The following is a 20,669-nucleotide window of genomic DNA, read 5'->3' on the forward strand; positions in this document are numbered from 1 at the left end:
AACAAAATTGAAAAGGGAGAAAAGAGCGGAAGGGAAAAGAAGGCGTCCGTCCGGGCAAAGGGTAAAGCAAGGGGGGTCGGAAGCAGGGAGGTGGCAGGGCGGTCCCCAAGGGAAAGGAAAGGTGGGCGAAGACCGATTTAAACGAAAAGGGGTCGAAAAGGCTGGGTCCAGGCAGGGATTGGGCGAAAGAGGCGGTCCCGGCCGGGGACGGGAGGTTGGGCGAAAGGGCGGGTCCGTCCCAACGGGATTGGGCAAAAAACCATTAAGGAGGTTTAAAAGAAAAGTGGTCCTCCAAGGAAACAGGGAGGGGGAAAAAGAAACGGGTCCGCCGGGAAACAGGAAAATTTTAAAAGAAAGGGTAGCCTTGGCCCCTCGGCTCCCCTCTGGAGTTCCCTGAAGGACTTCAACCTGTGAAACCTCTTCAAGAATTTAACCTCTATATTGGAAACATTGGGATAACTTGTTAAACCAGGCAAAGAAAAAATCCAGGCAGGAAGTTTGAAATAATGCAGAAGGTAAAAAAAGGGGCCCAGTGGGGTCCTTTTTGGGAGATTCAAGAGGAAAGAGAAGAAAAGAAAAAAAAAAGACCTTTCCCCTCAGTTTCTAAAAAACGCCCCCCCCAAAAAAAAAGAAAAAAGCAAAGGGGAAAGAGAAAAGGACTTGGGGGTTCCTGGGGGAAAATTAAAAAAAAAAAAAAAAAAAAAAAAAAATTAAAAACTCCTTTCTGGGGCCCTTTCAATGGATTAAATGCCGGTGCCTGAGAATCATTTATACTGGCCTGAGGCCTGAGAAAGACTGTGCTAGGGAAGAAGCCAGAGGCCTGACTCAGAAATCCTCTGGCCCCCTTGTGACTTTGGGTGTTTCTGGGACTACAGAGTTGTTAGCTGATAAACCGGCCAGGCCTGAGAGCCTCTTATTACTTGTGCTCCTTCTGGAGGGGAGAGTGGGGAGAAGGGCCCTCGGAAATCCTCCTCCTGATTGTTTATGGAACGATAATATCCATAACGTTCATGTACCATCACTTATTCGCTGTTCCCCAGCTGACAGGCATCCGCTCGGTTTCCAGAGGGTGACGGTGGAGCCGGGCGCCTGCCCGCAGACCCCTCGGAGGGCTGAGCCGCGGGCTTCGGGCAGATTGGCTGGGGGCCGGGGGCCTGGGCTCTCTCCCAGTGGGGGGGAGGCTCCTTCCTGCACAGAAAGCCAGGGAGCACTCGGGGAGGACGAAACGAGGTCAGCACCAGTGTCCGTGGCCCCTCCTTGTCGCCCTAGCTTCGCGATGACTACACCCAGAAGTTGGCCGACGCTGAGATGGTGGAGCTGCACATCATCCAGGCCCAGGCGCGGGCCTTGGCGGAAGAAGAGCGGGTCCTCAACAACATGAAGGCCATGGGCTCTAGTCCCATCCAGTTGCCTCCAGGTACGGCTTCTGGGACTGCTCTCGTCCAGAGAGACCAAGGCTCCTGTGTTCCCTCCAAGGGACCAAGCCTGAGCTCAGAAGGGCCCGTGTGGCCCAGTCAGGCCTGAGCCGGCCTTTGCCCTGCAGGGATGGCCCGGAGAGCCCACTCTGGGCAGGCCAGCGCCTACTGCTCTGCAGTTTCCTCCCAGATCTGACCCAGGCAAAAGAGGCCTTGAAGGCAGCTGCCGCACCTCCCCAGCGGTGTCCTGTGTCCCCTTTGGCCCTCCCTGCCTTGGTCAGCCTCCTCTGGACACCCCTCAGAGCATCAGTGTCGTTCCTAAAACGGGGCGTCTGAGCTGAGCAGGGTCTGACCAGGGCGGGGTGGAACGGCCCCCTTTGGGGCTGTCACTGGGGCATCGCGTCCACTTTTTTGCTGGGGTCACACCATTGACTCGTGTGGTCCATTTAGTCCTTTATGTGTCGCCCACATTATCTTTTTTTTTTTAATACCTGGGTGACGGAGGGGAGGGAGTCCCGGACCTGGACTCAAGAAGACCCGAGTTCAGATCCAGCTGGGTGAGCCTGGGCCGCCTGCCTCAGTTTCCTCACCTGTGAAGCGGAGACGAGTTACGTCAGCACCTCCCAGGGAGGTTGTGAGGACCAAGTAATTACAAAGTGCTTAGCACAGAGCCCGGCACATAGTGGGGGCTACAGAAAGGTTACTTCATTTTTCTCAGACTAAAGCACATGAGGGGGCACATGGCGACTTTGATTTTGCCCTCGGCTCATGGTTCTGGCCTGTTAGGATCTCGGCCCCCCGTCGTCCCCACCTGGGCTGTGCTGCCCGGTGCCTTGACGTCCATGCTGTCCCTGCCCGAAGCCTGGCGTGGCAGAAGCCTGGGCGGCAGCACTGCTGGAGTCCGGCTGGCCGGCCTTCTCCATTCCCCGCCTGCGTCCTTTAGGAGGACCCCCTTGTTCTACAGCCACTTCCCTTTGGTGGGTGGCGAGAGGACGCTGCCCCTCCCCACCTCCACAGAGCCTCTCTCCGGAGCCCCAGCGTCTTCTGAGGAGGCCGCTTAGGCCTTGTAGAGCACCATGGGAGCTTTCTGAGAAGGGGACCCCTGCGGGGGGAGGGTTGATGTATAGGAGAGCTGGAAGGGCTCGAGCCACACTTACTGTGGTTCAGGAGAGCCGTGCTGACCCCTGACCTCCTGGCCCAGGGCAGGTAGGAAGGATCTTGCTGGAGCCCTCGGGAAATGGCTGCTTTGCCTTCACTCTGTTGACCTTTGAGGACCAAGTTTCTTGGCCTGATTTGTTGGAGTCCCTGGGACCGACCCCCCTTCTTTCCCGCCTGGTGTTGTAAACAGTGGGAGGCCCTCTGTTTGCATCCAGGGCCGTGCCCAAGGTCCCACCTGCCTGGCCTGCTCTTCCTGTCCAGAGCCTGAGCGTTGAGTGGTCCTGCTTCACCCCCCCCCCCAGCCCCCACCAGCCCTGAGCCTTCCTGCGCCTTCTCATCAGTATCACACGACTGAGGGCCGGACGGGATCGTGAATCTGTTTTCATGGGGAGGTTTGTTCCTCCTGCTAGACTGGAAGCTTCTCGAGGGAAGGGGTGGTCGCCTCCTTTTCCTGCTTCCCCTGTAGGACTTGCATGACAGTCTGAGTGCCAGATATGTAATTGTTGAGGGTACAAAGAAAGGCCAAAGCCAGACTGCTCTGAAGAAGCCGTCAATCAAAGGGGGAGACAAGACATGAACAGTACGGACGGACCATAGGGACGGGCAGGACACGTGGGAAGGGGTCCAGGGGAGGCCCCAAGGTGAAGGAAGTGTGACAAGGACAGAGCCACATGGGAGGGGCAGCGAGGAACCTGAACGTCCTTAATGCGTTCCACAGCTTTCTGTTCAGCATCTGCCCAGCTTTTTGGCTTCGGCTCGGGTGGGTAACTAGTAACTGCCTGCTGCTTCCTTTAATCCAGTGAAGTCTGCCTTCAGATGGTGTGTGGACAATGAGCTCCTCAAGAAGAACAACCTGATTTGTCCCGAGGATTACATCCGTGACCCTCTGCCTTTATCCCATGCCCCCAAAGGTAAGCGTTTTCTCTTTCTGAGGGATCTTCTTGCCAAACACCAGGCGGCACAGCCCCAGCTGCAGCCCGGGGAGGAGCCGGGCTGTGCCACCATGCCGGGGCGGCTTGGGCCTCTCCACTCTTGGCACGGCACGTGCCCCTCACCGCCCCTTTCAGGCGAGGTTCCTCACTCTAGGAAGGTATGTGCTCTAAGGGGGTGGCCAGCAGAGTGTGGAGGTGTCCCCTGGGCTCCCGTGGCCACTGCAGAACCAAGGAATCCGTTGGGCCTGTCGGCCGCGATTGTGAGGGGTGGGGATTTTCAGGATAAGAAAGAGTCCTTGGTCTCTGTCCAGTCCCTTCTTGGCTTAGATCCCTCTCTGACCAGCTCTCCTTCCCAGAATCCTCGGTACTTTGCCTCTCTGACAATCCTTAAGCGCTTTGTCTTAGGTGAGGCTGGGGCAGCAGGGAAGTGGTCTTAGAGGCAGAGGGTGAATCAGAGAGAGCTTAGGCAAGTACATGGTTCTAGCACAGGGAGAGCCCATTTGGGGATCCCAGCAGAAGAGATGCTTCAGCTCAGGGGCCAGGCAGGCCTTGGGATTGGCTGGAGGGAAGCCTTTGATCTGGAGTCAGAGGCATCAGGAAGGGGGTTTGCCAGGGCCACCGATGGTCATGGTGTCCAGGCAGGTGAGGGTCCCCATCTGCCTCGAGAGGCTGGTGCTCTCCTTGGGGTTGCTGGGTTCCCTTCCCTGAGATCTTCCTCCATAGAGTCTCGCCAGGGAACCCTCTGGCCTTAACTCATGGGGTTCTGTTCACTGGTTCCCCTCCCTGCTCCCTTCTTCACCCACTTCCCTCCTCTCTTTCTTGTGAGTCCTTGTTCTCGTACTTCGGCTTGCCTTCCATTGCCCGGAGAATGCTTCCAAGCCCCAGCCCCTCTTAGCCCCTGAAGTGGGTCTCCCTTGGGCTCTGGGATGGCCCCGAGTCTCAGTCAGGATAGCTAGACAAAGCCATGAACGGGGTGTATCAGGGTCCCCACAGCCAGAGTTCTTCCTCTGAAAGGAAAGCCGGCTTCTCACTTTTCTCCTCCCTGAGAGCATTGGGCACAGCTTGGCAATTCCCAGGCCTTGGCTGGTGGTAGGATATATCTATCTGGGGGTGGGCAGAAAAGGGGGGGGATCCCTCAGCCTTTGTGGCTCTCCTTTTACATTACTGTCTTGGTGGGGGTCCTACTAACAGCGAATGGGGTCCCCGCCAGCCTTTCCTCCTTAGAGACAACATAGACAATGCTGAACTCTGAAAGGAAATAGTGCCACCATTTCCCAGGGATGCCTTTTCTCCTTTGGCCACTTACGTGGCATTAATAAAATAAAGATTTGGTTTGTAGCTTTTGTTCTTGGATCATCGACATTTCCCATTCTATCCTTGCCCCTTCCCACTGCTGCCTCCCAGAAAGGGTTGTCCCTCATAACAAAGAATCAAAAAGGGAGAACTTTTCAACAAAATCAACTAATATATTAAGAGAAGCAAATATTTATGTAGTCCCAGTAGCCTCCCCCTTCTCTAAGACAGCAGAGAAAAGTTACATTCATGTAATTTAATCTTTCCCTAAGTTGTATTTATTACCAGAAACAGCAGCTGGATTTGATTCAGCAGCTTCCAAAATAATGCTTTGGCTGTGGATTCCTTTCTGGCTCGTCCCCCTTGTTCAGGGAAGTGTGGCCTAGAAGTGTTGGGTCCCTGGGGGCCCGTCCTTTCCAGTGTTCTAGAGGGAGGGAACACATTGTTACAAGATGCTGAAAAACGAGGCTGGGAATTCTCTAATTCTTTCATCTAAAGTCTTTGCCCACCCAAAGCTTCCTAAAGCCAGGACTTTGTCCTGTGTGATGGAGAAAGCTCCCAGCAGGCCTCTTATTCTGGCTTCATGGAGAATCCCATGGAAGGGACCACTTCACCTGGATAATAGCTCTTGGGTGGGGGGAGCCAAGGACCCGTGGACTGGCGAATGTCCTTTCCCTCCGTGATCATTGGTTTCCTTTGAGGCACAGAAGACAGTGTCCCGGAGTACTACAAGATGACCTTTAGCTACCAACAGCACATTCTAGAGCCAGAGGAAAATCAGAAAGTGGCAGAGCTGGTCAGCAAGAAGAAGCTTCCGGCCATCTCTTCTGACGTGTCCTTGTCTACCCTGACAAAGTCCTCCACACCAGAAGTGAACCTCCCCACAATAGTCAAGGTGGGCGCCAGAACCCACAATCCCCTGTCTGTAGGGGGTGGGGTGGTGTTGGACCTGGGACAAAGAAACAGAAAGAAAGGGTCAAAAAATCAGGGTGAAGGATAGAAACGCACACAATCAGACCCAAACAAAGAGAACAGATGGGCCAAATGGAGTGGTAGGGAGAGAAATAAGGGTCCAGAGACGTTCAGAGCTTACAGCAGAGCCTGAGAGACAGACATGGAGAAGGTGCAGGAGCCAAGATACAGGAGGGCCTGAGAGACCTCTTCTTCCCAGGCAGAAGAGAGAGGTTTGAAGGGCACTCCACAGTGCCAGCTTCCCAGGGTTATCTAGGAGGGCACCAGAACCCACAATCCCGTGTCTGCAGGGGAGGGCTGAAGCTCGGAATGTTTTCATCTGGTCTTTTTTCCTGTGTGGTCTGAGTCTGGGCCTTCAGCTCCGAGCAGAACCTCCCTGGGAGTGATTTGGAAAAGTTTGGAGTAGGTGCTTCTGCTTGTTTCCCAGAAATACCACTCACCAAAGAATAAGATGTGGATGAATCATTTAAACACAGCCCAGAGGGTCCAGGATAGAGAACGGCTCAGAAAGTTTGAGAACAAGTATAATTTTCTCAAGAACCCTCGCTTTTATCCCCCGAACACTGTGAATGGAGGCAAATCCCTCATTTTTCCGCTAAAGAAGCCAGAACTGATGGAAGATGAACAGAATATTGAGTTCAGTGAAAGGTTTGTCGGGGATGCATGTGAACCCCAAGAATAATAAAGACTTGATAATTCCTTTTTATCTTTCCAGAGTGTCCTTGCTCTGCTTTGGTGGGGATGAGGTGGGGGGGATCTGGAGATGGAGTCTCCAATGGAGCCTGTAGAACTACACAGAGAAGAGGGGTGGCAGGCTGCTTCATCTCCATGGACTGGAGTCCCTCTTTCTTCTTTAGGGTCAGCACTGGGGTGCAGTTAGATAAGGGGGGCCCTGCTTGTTTCCCTGTGTTCTCAGTGCCCGCTCCTGCCAGTCCCTCAGCAGGACTTTTCATTCCTCTCCCAATTTGACAGATCATGGGAAATGAGCAGAAATAAACAGCAATGCTGGTTTTCTCCAGACCGCTCGTAGACATAATTCCTCCCAGTGGGTCAGCAGTCAGCAGGCACTGATTTGGCCCTTACTGTGTGCCAGGCACACAGACAAAAGCACCTCCTGTGTCTAACTGGGCAGATGCTCTGCCTTGGGGAGGAGAGCAGGGGTTACGGCTGGCACTGAGGAGCACGGGCCTGGGCCGCCCCCGGGAGGGCAAACGCCCGCATCCTGCCTGTGTGGCTCTGACAGGCCTTTCTTTTCTGTTTCCTTCCAGAAATCTTGGTGATGCTCCAGTGTTTCTAGCTAAGCCAGCAGTGGTTTTTTTTACTGATTATGTAGTTGGACCAGTTTACGAGGTAGACATTTTGCTTCCTTACTGACTCTTTCTTAACCCTTGCCACTCCCAGGCCATTGTTGTTAGTCACAGATAGACTGAAGCAGACACACGCAGCGTTAAAGAATTATGGTTAACAAAAGGCTGAGCATTCTCAGGAACTTTGGAAAGCCAGAACCTTCCCCCCTTGTCCCTCCTGGCAGCCTCCGCGTAGCGGAGCTCAGGAGAGGTGGGAGCAGACCAAGAAGAAATGGAGGGAAAGAGTCTCTTGGGGCACGCTTTAGTTTGGAAAAAAGCGAGCCCAGCGGGAGGCCCGTCAGAACAGGAGGGCACGGAGGGCTGGAATGTAGACTTGTTCCTTGATCCCAGAAGACTAGAATCACTTGGGATTCACTTGGGAGCCTGGAAATGGATGGAGGCTTAAGAGTAGGAAGCTTTATTTAATACAGTGCAGAGTAGCAGAGTTTAACTTATGACCCCCAAAAACTTGAGAGCCAACCAGACATGATTAAGTTCCTGAAGAGTTTATAAATTCATAGATTATAGCTCTACAGTGGTTCATTCAGGCGTTTAGGGATTCATTTGCTCATTCGTTTACCGCATGTTGATTGGGTATAAGATCCTGAGTGTCAAGAGGGAGAGCTACAGAGTTATGTGAGAAACAGGCTGTGTGCTCAAGGGACTTGCAAAATCTAGTAAGAGAAGACATGTCCACAATGAACTGACACACACAGGGCTGTGTGCTGAGTGTTAGAAAGTGGTGGGAGGGGATCAAGGAAAGCTTTGGCAAGGATGGCTGGAAGCTGGGTCTGGGCTGAGGGAGATGTGGAATTGGGACAACAAATAAACATTTGGGGAAATGACCCCTAGCGTGACTGGGACGTGAGGTCAGCAAAGGTCAGTTAAGATCGGATTCAAGACCTTGTGCAGAGCAGTGATCCTTAAGGACTATGAGGGGTTTGGGAGATGCTGGCCGTCACTGAAGGGTGACATGAAAATGGGCAGTTGCCACGACCTCTCGGACATCACCCGCTGAGCTCCCTGCATTTCTTCCTGTGAGACATGGACAGGTGTCCACACAAGCAGTGAAGCAGAATCCTGGGAGGGGAACAGGAGGGGAAGGGGGAGGGAGCCGTTGTCAGGGACCTCCATAGGGGAGCAGAGGGGAATCCTTGAAAGGGGGAAAGCGTAGAGGATGTAGTTGGGGCCAGAGCCAGAAGAACACACTTGGGAGAAGAGAGGAATCCAGAGCAGGGGATAAGGAGGGGATTATGGGCCCTGCCCAACCTGAAAAGGACCATGTCACGGGGCTTTTCAGGGCTCACGACAGAAAGCATTTCTGCTCCCTGGCTCCTACAGACCTCAGGGCAGCTCCTCAAGGTCAGGGGGAGCCGTGCGGGACCAGCAGGAAGCACAGGGCTCCTTCCTCCGGCAAGTTAGGGAAAAGGAAGAGGCAGAGAGTTTGACTTCCGAGCTGTGCCCTGGCTTGTAAATGGTGGGGCCAGATTTTGATTCGGCCCAACCCTTGTTTTTCACCTTGTTCTTGAAATGGCGCAACCAGATTGTACTCGACCTGCAGAACATGACGTCCACCAGCCGGCACCTGAGAGTCCTCCCTCCTTCCACGCAGTTCTTTTCCCTTGGCTTAGGTAAGTGTGAAGGAGTCCGGTGGTGGCGCAATCCCAGCTCCCCTTCTTTGTTGGTGGAGAATTCTGGAGCTCCTGCAGCAGTGGGGCCGTCCCACACCGCCCACTCTAGGGGTAAACTGTGGCCTGCTTCCATTGCAGTTTGGGAATCTCGGCCGGCCTTGGGCACCCCTGGGCTTGGGGCTGGCCCCCCGGCACTGCCCCACCACTACTCCATCACTCAGAATGGTGGGAACCGATGCCCAGGAAGGTCTTTGACATCCAAGTCGAGGCTTGAGGGTTCAAAACCTCCCTCCCAACTGATCAGCAGCCGTCAGCTGCATGTGGGTGCTCTGAGGGGAGAGGGAGGCCTTCCTGGGGAGGAGCACTCCTCCTTACTGCTGTCTGCCTTAATTTCCCCCTCGGTCACATGGGCTAGGAGGAGGAGGTGCAGTCATATTTGTAAAGCCCTTAGCACAGGGCCTGATGAGCACACAGTAGGTGCTTTGTCAATACTTGCTTCTTGGGGCAGCTAGATGGTGCAGTGGACAGAGCACCAGCCCTGAAGTCAGGAGGACCTGAGTTCAAATGTGGCCTCAGACACTCAACACTTCCTGGCCATGTGGCCCTGGGCAAGACACTTAACCCAATTGCCTCAGCAAAAAAAACAAAAACAAAAACGAAACTTGCTCCTTTTCCCTTTCCCATGGACAGTGTTGGCTCCCCAATCTCCTCCCCAAGCAACCCCTGAGCCGTCCCAGGTGTCCTGGGACAGAAGCCATTTCTTTGGGGGCGTTCAGTTCTCAGGAAGACTGGAGCCCTGCAGTCCTCTGCCCCGTGGGCCTCTCCTGTTCTCAGGAGCCCTGATCCCAGGGAGCTCCTGCCGCCGGGCCTGGGCCCTCCAATGCTTCTCTTTCTCCGCCAGGAAAGTTCCCAGGAAAAGGCGGCCTGGTGGCCCCAGGGATGATCTGCCAGTACACAATCCGCTTCGCTCCCGACAGCCTTGGAGACTTTGATGATTTTATTTTGGTGGAGACTCAGTCGATCCACACGCTTCTGGTCCCCTTGCAAGCCAGGAGGTCGCCGCCTATACTGACCTGTTAGTATGGATTCGGCAGGTGGGGGGTGCGGGGGGGCGGTGAGCAGGTGGGGAGCCTCCCAGAAGGGCTCTGGGCCGGGGCCTCCCTCTAGCAAAGCAGGCCATGAGCAGACAGACTGTAGTGCTCCAGGCCCGGGGTTCTGACCCCTGCCCTGCCCGGGGAGAACTGAGGACACAAATCAAGGACCTCTTGAGGTCCCTGCCGCCTCCAAATCTGTGCTGCTTGCCAAGCCCTAGGGCGTCACCAGAGGCACCAGGAAGGTAAGGGATGTCCCTGCATCCACCTCACAGGGAAGCATCTGCCCTGGCTCCCACAGCTGATGTCCCTGGATACCGGGGAACTGGTCAGCCTGACGCAGAGTGAAACAAGGGAACCAGGGCCTCTGAACATGGAGAGATCCCATGCACAACTGTGAGAACCTAAACACACGTACACGTACATAAACACGTCCATCTACATGAAGGAATGGCTGCCTCTACTACATACCTAATACACACACAGACACACACACATGCACACAGTCACACATACACACACGTACACACAATCACACACACACTTACATGCACTCACGCACAGTCACTTACACACTCACACTCACGCAAATCTCCATGGAAAAATGTAGACGAACACGAGGGGCACAGGATAAGGCAGCCGTCATCAGATCTAATCGTTGGATAAGCAAAAAGCTGGATTGTTTTTCTTTGGGGAAGGATGGAGTGGGGGTGAAATCACTGGGACGCAAAGACAAGGGGGAGCAAGAAAATGCATTTAATAAGAAGACGCGCAGAGATTGGGGCTCACTCTCTTTCCCAAGTGCCGTGGGAGAATCTCTTCCTGGCCCCGCCTCGTTGCCCACGCTGCTCAGGCCTGGCCTACTTTCTTCGTCCCAGATGATGTGGGTTGGCTTTTTGGTCCGTCCATCCCCTGGTTTGGCACTGGGTTTAATAGTTTCCCAATTCTCTTACTTGAGGCCCTTTAGGATGATTGCCATTCTCCCTGACCCAGAGAAGGTCAGCCAGGATTCAGAATTCATTCTGAGTAGCCACAAAAGAAAGAAGTTCATTGTGCATGATTAAGAGTCTGCTCACACTCCTCCCCTGAGAAGCTCCCCCTCCTCCCCCTCTGGGCCGGTTCTGGCTGTGATTTGGAGTGGGGTGAGAGGCTGTCCCCAACCTCCTCCACAGCTTTTTCTCACTATCACTTATTGGACTGTTAGTAGCTTGCATTGGAGACTCTTAATAAATAGATTACATGGACTTTTCTTGCTTGACTTTGCAATTTTAATCAGTTCTGGAATCCTTGACTCTGAAAAGAGGTCGACCCCCCTCCTGCCCCGGTCCCTTAGCATGTGGCCCACACAGTCTTAAAGCAAAGGAAGAAAACTCTGGTCCTTATCAGAGGTTCTCGTTAGTTAAGTTCCTATATTTCTGGAGCAGAAACAGGAGAGGCCATGCTCATAGAAGGAGCCGCCTCCTGGGGAGTTGCCCTGAACCTTGGGAATGGTGGCCCTGAGACCAGTTCCCTCAGGCCTTTAATTGGGTGTCAGGACTTTGGGGTTCTCGTTTCTCGTCCATCAGGGACATAAGGAAGCACTGCCCTCCTCAGGAAGGCCTCCTAGTCTTGGAGACTGACTGGGGGCGGCTGATATAGCGACCCCCCCAAAGGCTGGGGACTACAGGCGAGTTTTGTTATGTCATGGCAGAGATGCAGCAAATGGGAGCCCAGCCCTCAGTCCTGACGGGCAGCTCCCTCCCTGCTTCTGTAGCCTTTAACCATCCGTACCCCCAGGGTCCCCTTTCTTCCTTGGAACTGCTGAGGCCGGACTCAGCCTCTTAATTTGCGGTGCTGACTCCCCAGAGGCAGCTCCCATGACGCTTGTCTCTTGTTTTGTGATTGTCGCAGTGGGTCCAGTCTTAAACTGTGGTTACTGCCTTGTTGGCGGAATAAAAATGACCGGGTTCGTCTGCAAGAACGTGGGACTGAGCGTGGGCAGGTTCTGCATCATGCCCAAGTCGTCCTGGCCACCTCCTAGTTTCAGGGTGAGGCTCCCCCCACGCCATTCTTGAGACAGAGGGGACGTCCATGGGGCTTGGACAGCTCTGACAGAGCTTGCAAAACCTCTGCCTTTCACCCCCGTCCCAAGAAATGGGAACCTTGTGGTAACAAGGGGGATTTGGGAGAGGAGGAGGAGGAGGAGGACCAAGCCTGGCCCTCTCCTTGTCTCATTTCTGTATCCCTCAGGCCGTTGCCACCGTTGGTTTTGTGGAGCAAGCCCCATTTGGGATTCTGCCTGCCGTGTTTGAGCTCTTCCCAGAACAGGCTGTCTTGTTGGAGGTGGGTAGGGAGTCACGGTTGGGTTGGACTTTGTCCAGGATGACGGCTGGTCATGTTTGACCATTGTTTGACTGTTCTTTGACCAGAATCCTGCTGACCCACCACTCATTCCTTTCTCAGCTGTCAAATTGGAGATATTAGTGAACCTCACGGGAGCGTTCGCTGTCATTTGTTGCACAAAGAAATTCCGTCAAGAAATTGAGCCATTGAAATGATTTCTCTGGAAGAAATGTAATCTGCTTGATTATTATTATTTATGCCAAATGTAGCTCCCTTCTGGATTACTTTTGAGACATTGTGCATTCTGGGTCTCAAGTAAGCACACAAAGCCCTTCCTGATTGCTCTAGATGCTGGTGCCCTCCCTCCTAAACTGTCTCAAATACATCTTGGGGGTCCTTGTCTCCCCAGTTCTAAGTGCCTTCTCCTTTTGGAGAACTTTCTGTCTGTCCACTCTCCCTCTCCCTCAGATGTACCTGGAAGCTCATGAAGGGCAGGGGACTGCCTTTTGCCTTTCTTTGTATCCCCACCATGCAGCACAGTGCCAAGCACCTAGTAGGTGCTTAATCAGTGCTTATTCACTGGTTACATTCAGCCCCTCGGAGCTTATCCTTGACCATCATTTTGTTTTTCCTCTATTTAAATATCTTCAGAATCTCTTTCTTTGCCTCTAGTCTTGCCTTCTCAGGCCTCAATCCAATGTTTTTTGACTTGGTTATCCCACCATCACTCCCAAATAAGAATATGTGAAGCGGAGCTTGTGATGTCCCCCCATTCCTGTACCCCAAACTAGGAGATGGCTTAATGGAAGAAGAAATGGTTGAATTCGCAGGCAAAGGAACTGGGTTCAAATTTCAGCTTTGCTACCTATGGTGTGTCTGGGTTTGGGCAGATCACCTCATTCTGGGGGCTCTGAAAATGAGGAAGCTGAATGAGATAATTTCTGAGGCTCCTCCCATCCCAAATCTTGGCACCCGTGACATTTTGTGGTCTTTCTGGGAGTTTGCTTTCAATGAGGTGTGGGGTGAGCGGGCTCCAGGCATCTGGGCTCCAGGCATCCAGCCTCCCCGGCTAATCACAAACATCATCCTTCCCGTGCCCACATCACACTCCTTCTCCAGAGATCCTCCCTTTCCAGAGAGCCTTAGTGATGACGGATGGGAAAGGTGCACGAGTGGAAGGACCACCTCAATGCCCATTCTGTGATTTCCCCAGCTCTGACTTTTCATTGCAACAGCCTCCTTGCGGGAGACTCTGGCTCTTGGAATGGTTTGGGGCCGCGCTGAGGTTGGCTTTCCTCCCTCATCATCAGGTTCCTCCAGTGGTGGAGCTCCCCTTGGGCATCACACTTGCATGCCTGCCCAGCTAGGGCTCCATTTCCTCTCCCAGAAGATTTCCCCCTGCCCAGTGTAGCATTTCCTCTTTTAGCTTCAAGGGGCCCCCACTTGTGTCCTGGGGCTCAGGGAGCGAGTGTGTAAGTTCGTTTCCATCTCAGCCCAGTTTCTGAGCTCAGTGACGTCTGGACTGGAGAACCAGGGACACGGTCCATTCAGAAAACTCTGATGGATGGGGCTGCCCAGGGAAGGGGCCCTCATACCGTCTCCTTGGTTCTCGTGTCTGCAGCACCTAGCACATTGGCTGGCACAGGCAGCTTCATAAATGACCACTGATCCAGACCGATTCCCACCTGGGAGTCTCAGATACTGGCCAGTAGTTGAAGAGCCTCAGTTTCCTTACCTGTGAAATGGGAATTGCCACTAGTTGTAGTAGTTATATCAGGGGTGGTGTTGAAGAAAGTGCTATAGAAACAAGAGTTATTCCTCCTCCTTGGGAGAGAAAGAATCTTCCCCGAAAATGGCTGCCATTGAGCCCTAAAGAGATGCCCAGGACCATTTCTATTTCACTGGGGAACAAGACGGGTTTTGAGGTGTGTTCACACTAGGGCCATGTTCTCCATTCCCCAGAATCGTGGGTCATTCGTTAGGCAGAAAGTTTGGTGATATCCCATCTGGTCACATGCTCTCTGTTTCAGGTGTTGTTTCTTCCTACCTCCCTGGAAACTGTGGAAAGGCCTTTCGTCATCGTGTGCGACAACTGTCAGATCAGAGAAGTCATCGTTTCAGGTTTGCTTGCCACTGACCCAGGCCTGAGTCTCAGGGTATTCTGTCCTAGCCCGGCAGCCATATCCCTTTTTGGGCTGGGAAAGCCTCTTTCTTCTTGGGCTTAAGTAGTTGAATGTGTGAATTTCTTAAAGTTTAGCACTTATACTTTTCTCTCTCTCAAATATGTCACTGAGGGAAATGGGCAATTTTAGCTGGACCTCCCAGGAAACAGGGAAGTCAGTAGTCAGAGCAGAAGAGGAGAATGTTCCAGGCCTGAGAGACAGCCAGAGAAAAGGAATGTCTTCTTCATGGAAGGCCAGTGTCACTGCCCAAAGAGTAGGTGCTGGTAGTAAGGTGTAAGGAAACTGGAAAGGAAGGAGTGAGCAGGTTATGAAAACTTTGAGTGACAGCCATAATGTTTTGTATTTTGATCCGGAGGTTAATGAATGATATGGTCAGACTTTTGCTTTAGGAAGATAATTTCGACAGTTGGACATATGATAGACTGGAGGGTGAGGGATTGGAGGAAGACAGACACTCTCTCTCCCTGCCCCAAGCAAGCTATTGCAATAGTCGGGCTGTGAGGTGATGAGGGTGTTTGGGGCTGATCTGGAGGAGGGAAGGGTCTTATTTGAGAGATGCTAGAGGTGAAATCAACCAAAAGTTCTACTACCGAGATGAAATTGACCAGAGATGCCACAGAGGTGAAATCAACCAAAAGCACTACTAAGGAGGTGAAATTGACCAGAAATGGACCCAAGATGTCACAAAAGTGAAATCAACCAGAGGCACTGTGGCAGAGATGAAATTGACCAGAGATGCCAGAGGTGAAATCAACCAGAGGTGCTGCAAAAGTGAAATCAACCAGAGCACTACTACAGAGGTGAAATTGACTGGTGCAGCTGAGGTAAAATTGACCGGAAATGCTGCAGAGGTGAAATCCATGAGAAATGTTACTAAGGTAAACTTCCTAGGCCTTGGCATCATCTTGGATATAAGGAGGTGAGAGAGAGTCTAGAGTCCAGGATGATTTCTAGGTTGCAAGCCTGGGAGGATGAGGGTGCTCTCCACAGTAATAGGGATGAGAGGAAGGGGAAGAGTTTGGAGGAAAGATAATGACTCCTGTTTTGGTCACATTGAATTCAAGATGGGTGACCAACTGGAGATACTGGAAAGACCAGATTGAAGGTCAGCAGAGATTGGGTAGAAAAAGGTTGATTTGAGACTCATTAGCATTCTCCTAATGAGTAGTGTTCAGAGAGGGAACAGGGGGATCTCTGTTTCAAGTAGAACACAGGTGATCACACACCTCCTGACTTCTCAGGAAGGCTGAGACCCCCCCAAGGGGAGATGAGAACTGATCCAGACATTGTCATCTGGTTCCCTCTGGACTGAAGCGTCTTATACCTCACGGAGAGTTCCCCCACTGTCTGTAGCCCTCAACAATAATTGATTATCATACAGTGCTGCTGTTACTATGTACAGTGTTGTTCTGTTTTGGCTCACTTTGCTCAGCATCAGTTCATGTAACTCTTCCCAGGTTTTTCTAAAATCACCCTGCTTATCACTATAGCACAATGGTATTCCATTACATTCATATACCACAACTTATTTAGCCATTCCCCAATTGTTGGGCATCCACTCAATTTCCAATTTCTTGCCTCCATAAAAAGCTGCTACAGACATTTTTGCCCATGTGTGTCCTTTTCCCTCTTATGACCTCTTTAGGATACAGACCCATTAGAGACATGATTTTTTCCTATCTTAGCCAATCTGAGGTGTGAGGTGTTACTTAGTAGAATTAAGGTGGAATTTAGTGTCTGTTATTCCCTTTTTGAGCCAAATCTGATGAGAATAAGGGTCTAACAGTGCTCATCCTCCTTTTCATCTACTGTAATAGGTCTTTTTGCCTCTTCCTGTGATATTATTTACTCTGTTCTTCCTTTGTTTTTTCTTTTCTCCCAGCACAATCCTTTTTCTACCCCCTTTTTTAATATATCATCATATCAAAGTCAACTTAGACCCACACGCTCGGTCTATGTATACTTCTAACTTCCTTAATAGAGTTCTCAATAGTTACAAGTATCAACTTCCCATGTAGGGATGTAAACAATTTAACCTTTTTTTTTTTTTTTTTTTTAACAATTTAACCTTTAAAAAACATTTTTTCCTTCCCGCTTTATTTTTTTATGCTTGCATTTGAAGATTGAACTTTTTGTTCAACTCTGGTCTTTTCATCAGAAATGGGGTTTTCATTATGGAGTCTCTTTCAGGAGTGGGTGGATTCTTTCAATGGTTATTTTACCCTCTGATTCTAAGAAATCAGGGCAGTTTTCTTTAATTTCTTGAAAGATTCTGTCCGAGTTCTTTTTTGGTCATAGTTTTCAGGTAGTTCAATTAATCTTAAATTATTTCTTCTGGATCTATATTTAAGATTGGTTGTTTTTCCAACAAGATATTTTACATTTTCTTCCATTTTTTCTTTTTTTTTTCCTTTTGTTTCTTGGTACAATCATTTTCTTAGCATGAAACTGTAGTATAGTGTTCGGTTTTTATGTGTTTTGTTTATTTTTTGCCTCTACCTACTCATGCTTCAGTTTTGAGCAGTACTGAGGAAGTTTTCGATCCTAGCCAGATGACTAGCCCATGAGGAGACGTTACAGACTGACAGTGGGTGAGCCCCCCACCCGTTCCTGTGGGGACCCTTCTCTAGCGGAATGAGCATCATGGAGCATTTGTCTTTGACATCCTGAACCTGTTTTCCCAGGAACTGGCCAGCTGGTTGCCCTAGAACTTCTCTATGTGTCTGGGGAAGCAAGCTACCCCGAGGCAGGGGAGCTCACAGATCTGACTGCTCAGCACTTCATACGCTTCGAGTCCCAAAACATCCAGACCACGAACTCAAAGCACCTCATTATAAGAAATGCAACGTAAGTGACCCTGGCCAGTCTTGGTTCTTGGTGTTGGTCCTGGTGGGTTGTGGGAGTGCACAGAAGGTTCCACTGCTAGAGCTTGCCAGGAGGGTTTTCCCAAGAAGTGAGGTTAGCTTTGGGAGGAGAGGGAAAAGCAGCTGGAGTTGGAGAAAGAAAGACCTGACGGGAGCTGTGCTTCTGAGGGGACCTGGCTCTGATGTTTGCTAGTGTTGGAGGAGATGGACTTACATGATGAGATGAGAGATGTCTCATGTAACTGCTGAAGCCTGAACTTTGGAAGTCATGGCTTAGAATCTGCTCCCTATGTCTTGCCACGCACAAGATTTCCTGGGGACCTTCAGCGGGCTTTTCAGCCCCAGAAGAGTGGGGCAAAGACCTCCAATAGATGTTGGAAGATGTATTTAGAGTGGGCTTTGTGTTCTCACCATAGGTGTGCCACCTCTGTGGGATTACATCACCTCAGCCACTTGTTTACTCTTTTCACTGTAAAAATTGGAGATCCAGCCCCAAGCTCCCCCATAAGGGAGAGAATCAGGGGATAGCCATGTCCTCATCCTTTGGGCTGCTCCCCTAGGGATCTGCTCCCCCAGGATGCCCATTCCCCCAGGTCCCCACTCCCTCAGATGCCTGCTCCCCCAGGGCGCCCACTCTCAGAAGAGACTTAGCCAGAGCAAGGGCAAAGGCTGTAGCCCTTTTCTTGACCTGACTCCGCAGAGGGGCAGAGGGTTCATACGGTCTTTCCCTGCTGCAGGCACGTGGCCCTGCCCTTTCACTGGCAGATTATGAAGCCCAACTTGTTGCCGCTGATGCCAGGGGAGGCCTGGAGCTGTCAGGACATCAAGTGCTACGTCGACTCGGAGACGGCCTTCACCATCAGCCCCAGCAAGGGCTGCCTTCAGCCTCACTCAGACCACGAGTTCATCCTGAGCTTTGCTCCCGAGCAGGTCAGAGGGAGGCTGGAGCTTCTTCAGGGCCTGCTGGGTGGGGTTGAGCCTGACATTTTGTCTGATGAGATTGAGGGAGGGGCCACGTGTTGTCCCAGGGAAGGAAAGGGGGCACATGAGTCAGGCTCAGAGAAGGGGCAGCCTCCGTCCAGGGACCTGACTGCTCATGGCCGCAGGGCACCTTCCAGAGTTTTCTCTGCTTCTCTCCCCTGGGAATGGCTGAGCTTGTGTTTTAGAAGCAAAGATAGAGATCTTTGTAGTGGATTTCGACTGTCTGGGACTTTGTTATTTCTAATAATATTACTTCTAATGGTCTGTATAGCATTGTTTGGTTATGAGACTGTGGCGCATTCATTATGATTTTGTTTGATTCTCACAAGAAGCAGGGAAAAGGCCGTTATGTTTTTTTGGGCTTCCTCCATCTCCTCCTCTGCCAGACTAGAAGCTTGCACTCATTGGCCCCCAGGATACTCCCTGTCCTTGTTCCTTAAAGTGAGGGGCACCCGAGGAGGAGGAGCTCCCCAAGACCCACAGGAAGAGGAAAGGGGCTCAGTCAGTCACCTTTTGTCTTCCAGCTGAAAGATTACCACAGTGTGATCCAGATTGTGCTGGAGGAGGTTCCAGACCCCAGCTGGTAAGTGGAGAGCGTCCCTCGCCCCCGTGGGGCCTTCCTGTGACTTCCCTCTTCCTTAGTGAGTGTGGGGGCCTGGAAAGCAATATGTGCCCATTTTAGCAACTGGGAAGAGGGCTGCTGGTGCTTGTACCCTGCCAGCTTCCATGAGCTGCTGGCCCCAGGGCTCTGCCCAGGACCGGACTCGGAGGCTTCACACCCCTTTCCTCTGTCTTGGACGTATAGAGCACCAGACTCTCTGCCCCTTCTGGGCACATCACGCTGCCCACAGTGGGATATGAGATTTTGGCCACGTCACTTAGACAGGGGCAGCAGCAGCACTGGCGGACGAGTGGCCATAGGGTCTCATCCTTTGATGCGGGAGGAGTGCTGTTTGGGGGGGGAGGGTCAGTCTTGTTTTCCAAAGCCTAGCTCTGGCTCTGTATAATCACGGCCACCCTGTCTCCGCTGACAGCCCCGGGGTCTGACTCTGCCTGAGATGCTCCACGTGTGAATAGAATCTCAGAGCATGCTGGGCCTGCTTGAATCTCCTAGCTCAGCCCTGCTTTAGAGAGTTAGGGTTAGAGTCGGGAGTCAGGATTGGTTAGGGGTAGGGCTACATTTTCTGCAGAATCAGAGTGAGATACAAAATCCTGCGAGGGTTCTCATTCTTGTTCTTGTTCTCTTCTTCCTCATTTTAATTTTAATTTTTTATTTATTTTTTTTAAATAATAATAACCTTTTATTTTTCAAAATACATGCAAAGATAGTTTTCATCATTCACCCTTGCCAAATCTTATGTTCCATATATTTCCCTTTCCTCCCTTTCCCCCCCCCTTAGACTGCAAGTAATCCAATATAGGTTAAACTTGTACAGTTTTTCTAAACATTTCCACATTTATCATGCTGCACAAGAAAAATCAGATCAAAAAGGAAAGAAAATGAGAAAGAAAACAAAAAGTAACCCAACAACAACAACAACAAGGTGAAGACACTATATTCTGGTCCACATTTGGCCCCCACAGTCAGTTCATCAGTCCCAGTAGAGACACTGCTGGGTCAAAGGGTATGCACAGTTTGATAACTTTTTGGGCTTTCCAGATTGCTCTCCAGAATGGTTGGATCCGTTCACAACTTACCAACAATGCTTTGGTGTCTGGGAGATTTCTTATGAAACTTTGCTTCCAAAACTTATACCAATATTTTATTATCATTTTACAAAAATCATATTTTTCAGATTAAACAGGTAACATGGCTTGCAAAAGGTGGAGACTATTCCTGTTTTTCTGCTTTGATGGAAGTTAGGGATTATGTGAGGCAGGAGGGAGTAGAGATGATATCACAGGCCTGGACTACAGCCCGGGCAAAAGCACAGAGGCAGGAGATGGAGGACTGTGAACAGGAAAGAACAAGTACACCCTCACCACTCACCTGCAAAGGCAGGAAGTTGCTGCTGGGACTTCCTGGGCAGGGGGTGGTCAGGAGAAGGGCGTGTGGACAACTCCAAGAGCCCGAGGAGTTACAGCCTCCCTGCCGTGCACCAGGCACTGCACTAAGCGCTTCCCAAATACCCTCATTTAAAGAGATGGTGGTGAGAAGGTGGAATGGGGCTCATAGAGAAGGCAGAATCCATCGGCACTTTGTTGGAAGGAAGGGGCAGAGTCTGGGAGACCCCCATGTTGGGGCCCGAGTGACTGAAAGGAAGGGTCCCCAAAGGAAAGTCCCAGGCCCAAAGGTCCTACCTTTGATGGCAAAGTCTCACTAGTCGTCTTAGCATAGCTATGTCCCGCCATCCAGTTCTGATGATTTCTCTGAAGGTGTTTAAAATAAAATAATTAATATAATTAATATAACAAATATGATACTAAATGATTTTGCACTGAAATTTTACCAAGCTTTGAATGTCTGCATGCATAGACACT

General features: G+C 51.2%; 1 protein-coding gene across 1 annotated transcript in view; it reads left to right on the plus strand.

Annotated features, from left to right (window-relative positions):
- The first annotated feature begins 506 nt into the window (after positions 1-506).
- The window catches only part of DLEC1 (DLEC1 cilia and flagella associated protein), a 49,481-nt gene continuing 29,318 nt past the window's right edge, over positions 507-20,669 (plus strand). The window contains exons 1-14 of the mRNA XM_031965277.1: positions 507-515; positions 1,270-1,417; positions 3,374-3,484; positions 5,500-5,693; positions 6,198-6,418; positions 7,039-7,120; positions 8,660-8,747; positions 9,649-9,822; positions 11,729-11,865; positions 12,068-12,160; positions 14,191-14,281; positions 17,028-17,190; positions 17,945-18,137; positions 18,713-18,771. Of these exons, the coding sequence (XP_031821137.1) occupies positions 507-515; positions 1,270-1,417; positions 3,374-3,484; positions 5,500-5,693; positions 6,198-6,418; positions 7,039-7,120; positions 8,660-8,747; positions 9,649-9,822; positions 11,729-11,865; positions 12,068-12,160; positions 14,191-14,281; positions 17,028-17,190; positions 17,945-18,137; positions 18,713-18,771 (1,763 nt within the window). The remainder of the gene's footprint in view (positions 516-1,269; positions 1,418-3,373; positions 3,485-5,499; positions 5,694-6,197; positions 6,419-7,038; positions 7,121-8,659; positions 8,748-9,648; positions 9,823-11,728; positions 11,866-12,067; positions 12,161-14,190; positions 14,282-17,027; positions 17,191-17,944; positions 18,138-18,712; positions 18,772-20,669) is intronic.

This window comes from Sarcophilus harrisii, chromosome 1, assembly GCF_902635505.1.
Source record: "Sarcophilus harrisii chromosome 1, mSarHar1.11, whole genome shotgun sequence".
Taxonomy (NCBI): Eukaryota; Metazoa; Chordata; class Mammalia; order Dasyuromorphia; family Dasyuridae; genus Sarcophilus; species Sarcophilus harrisii.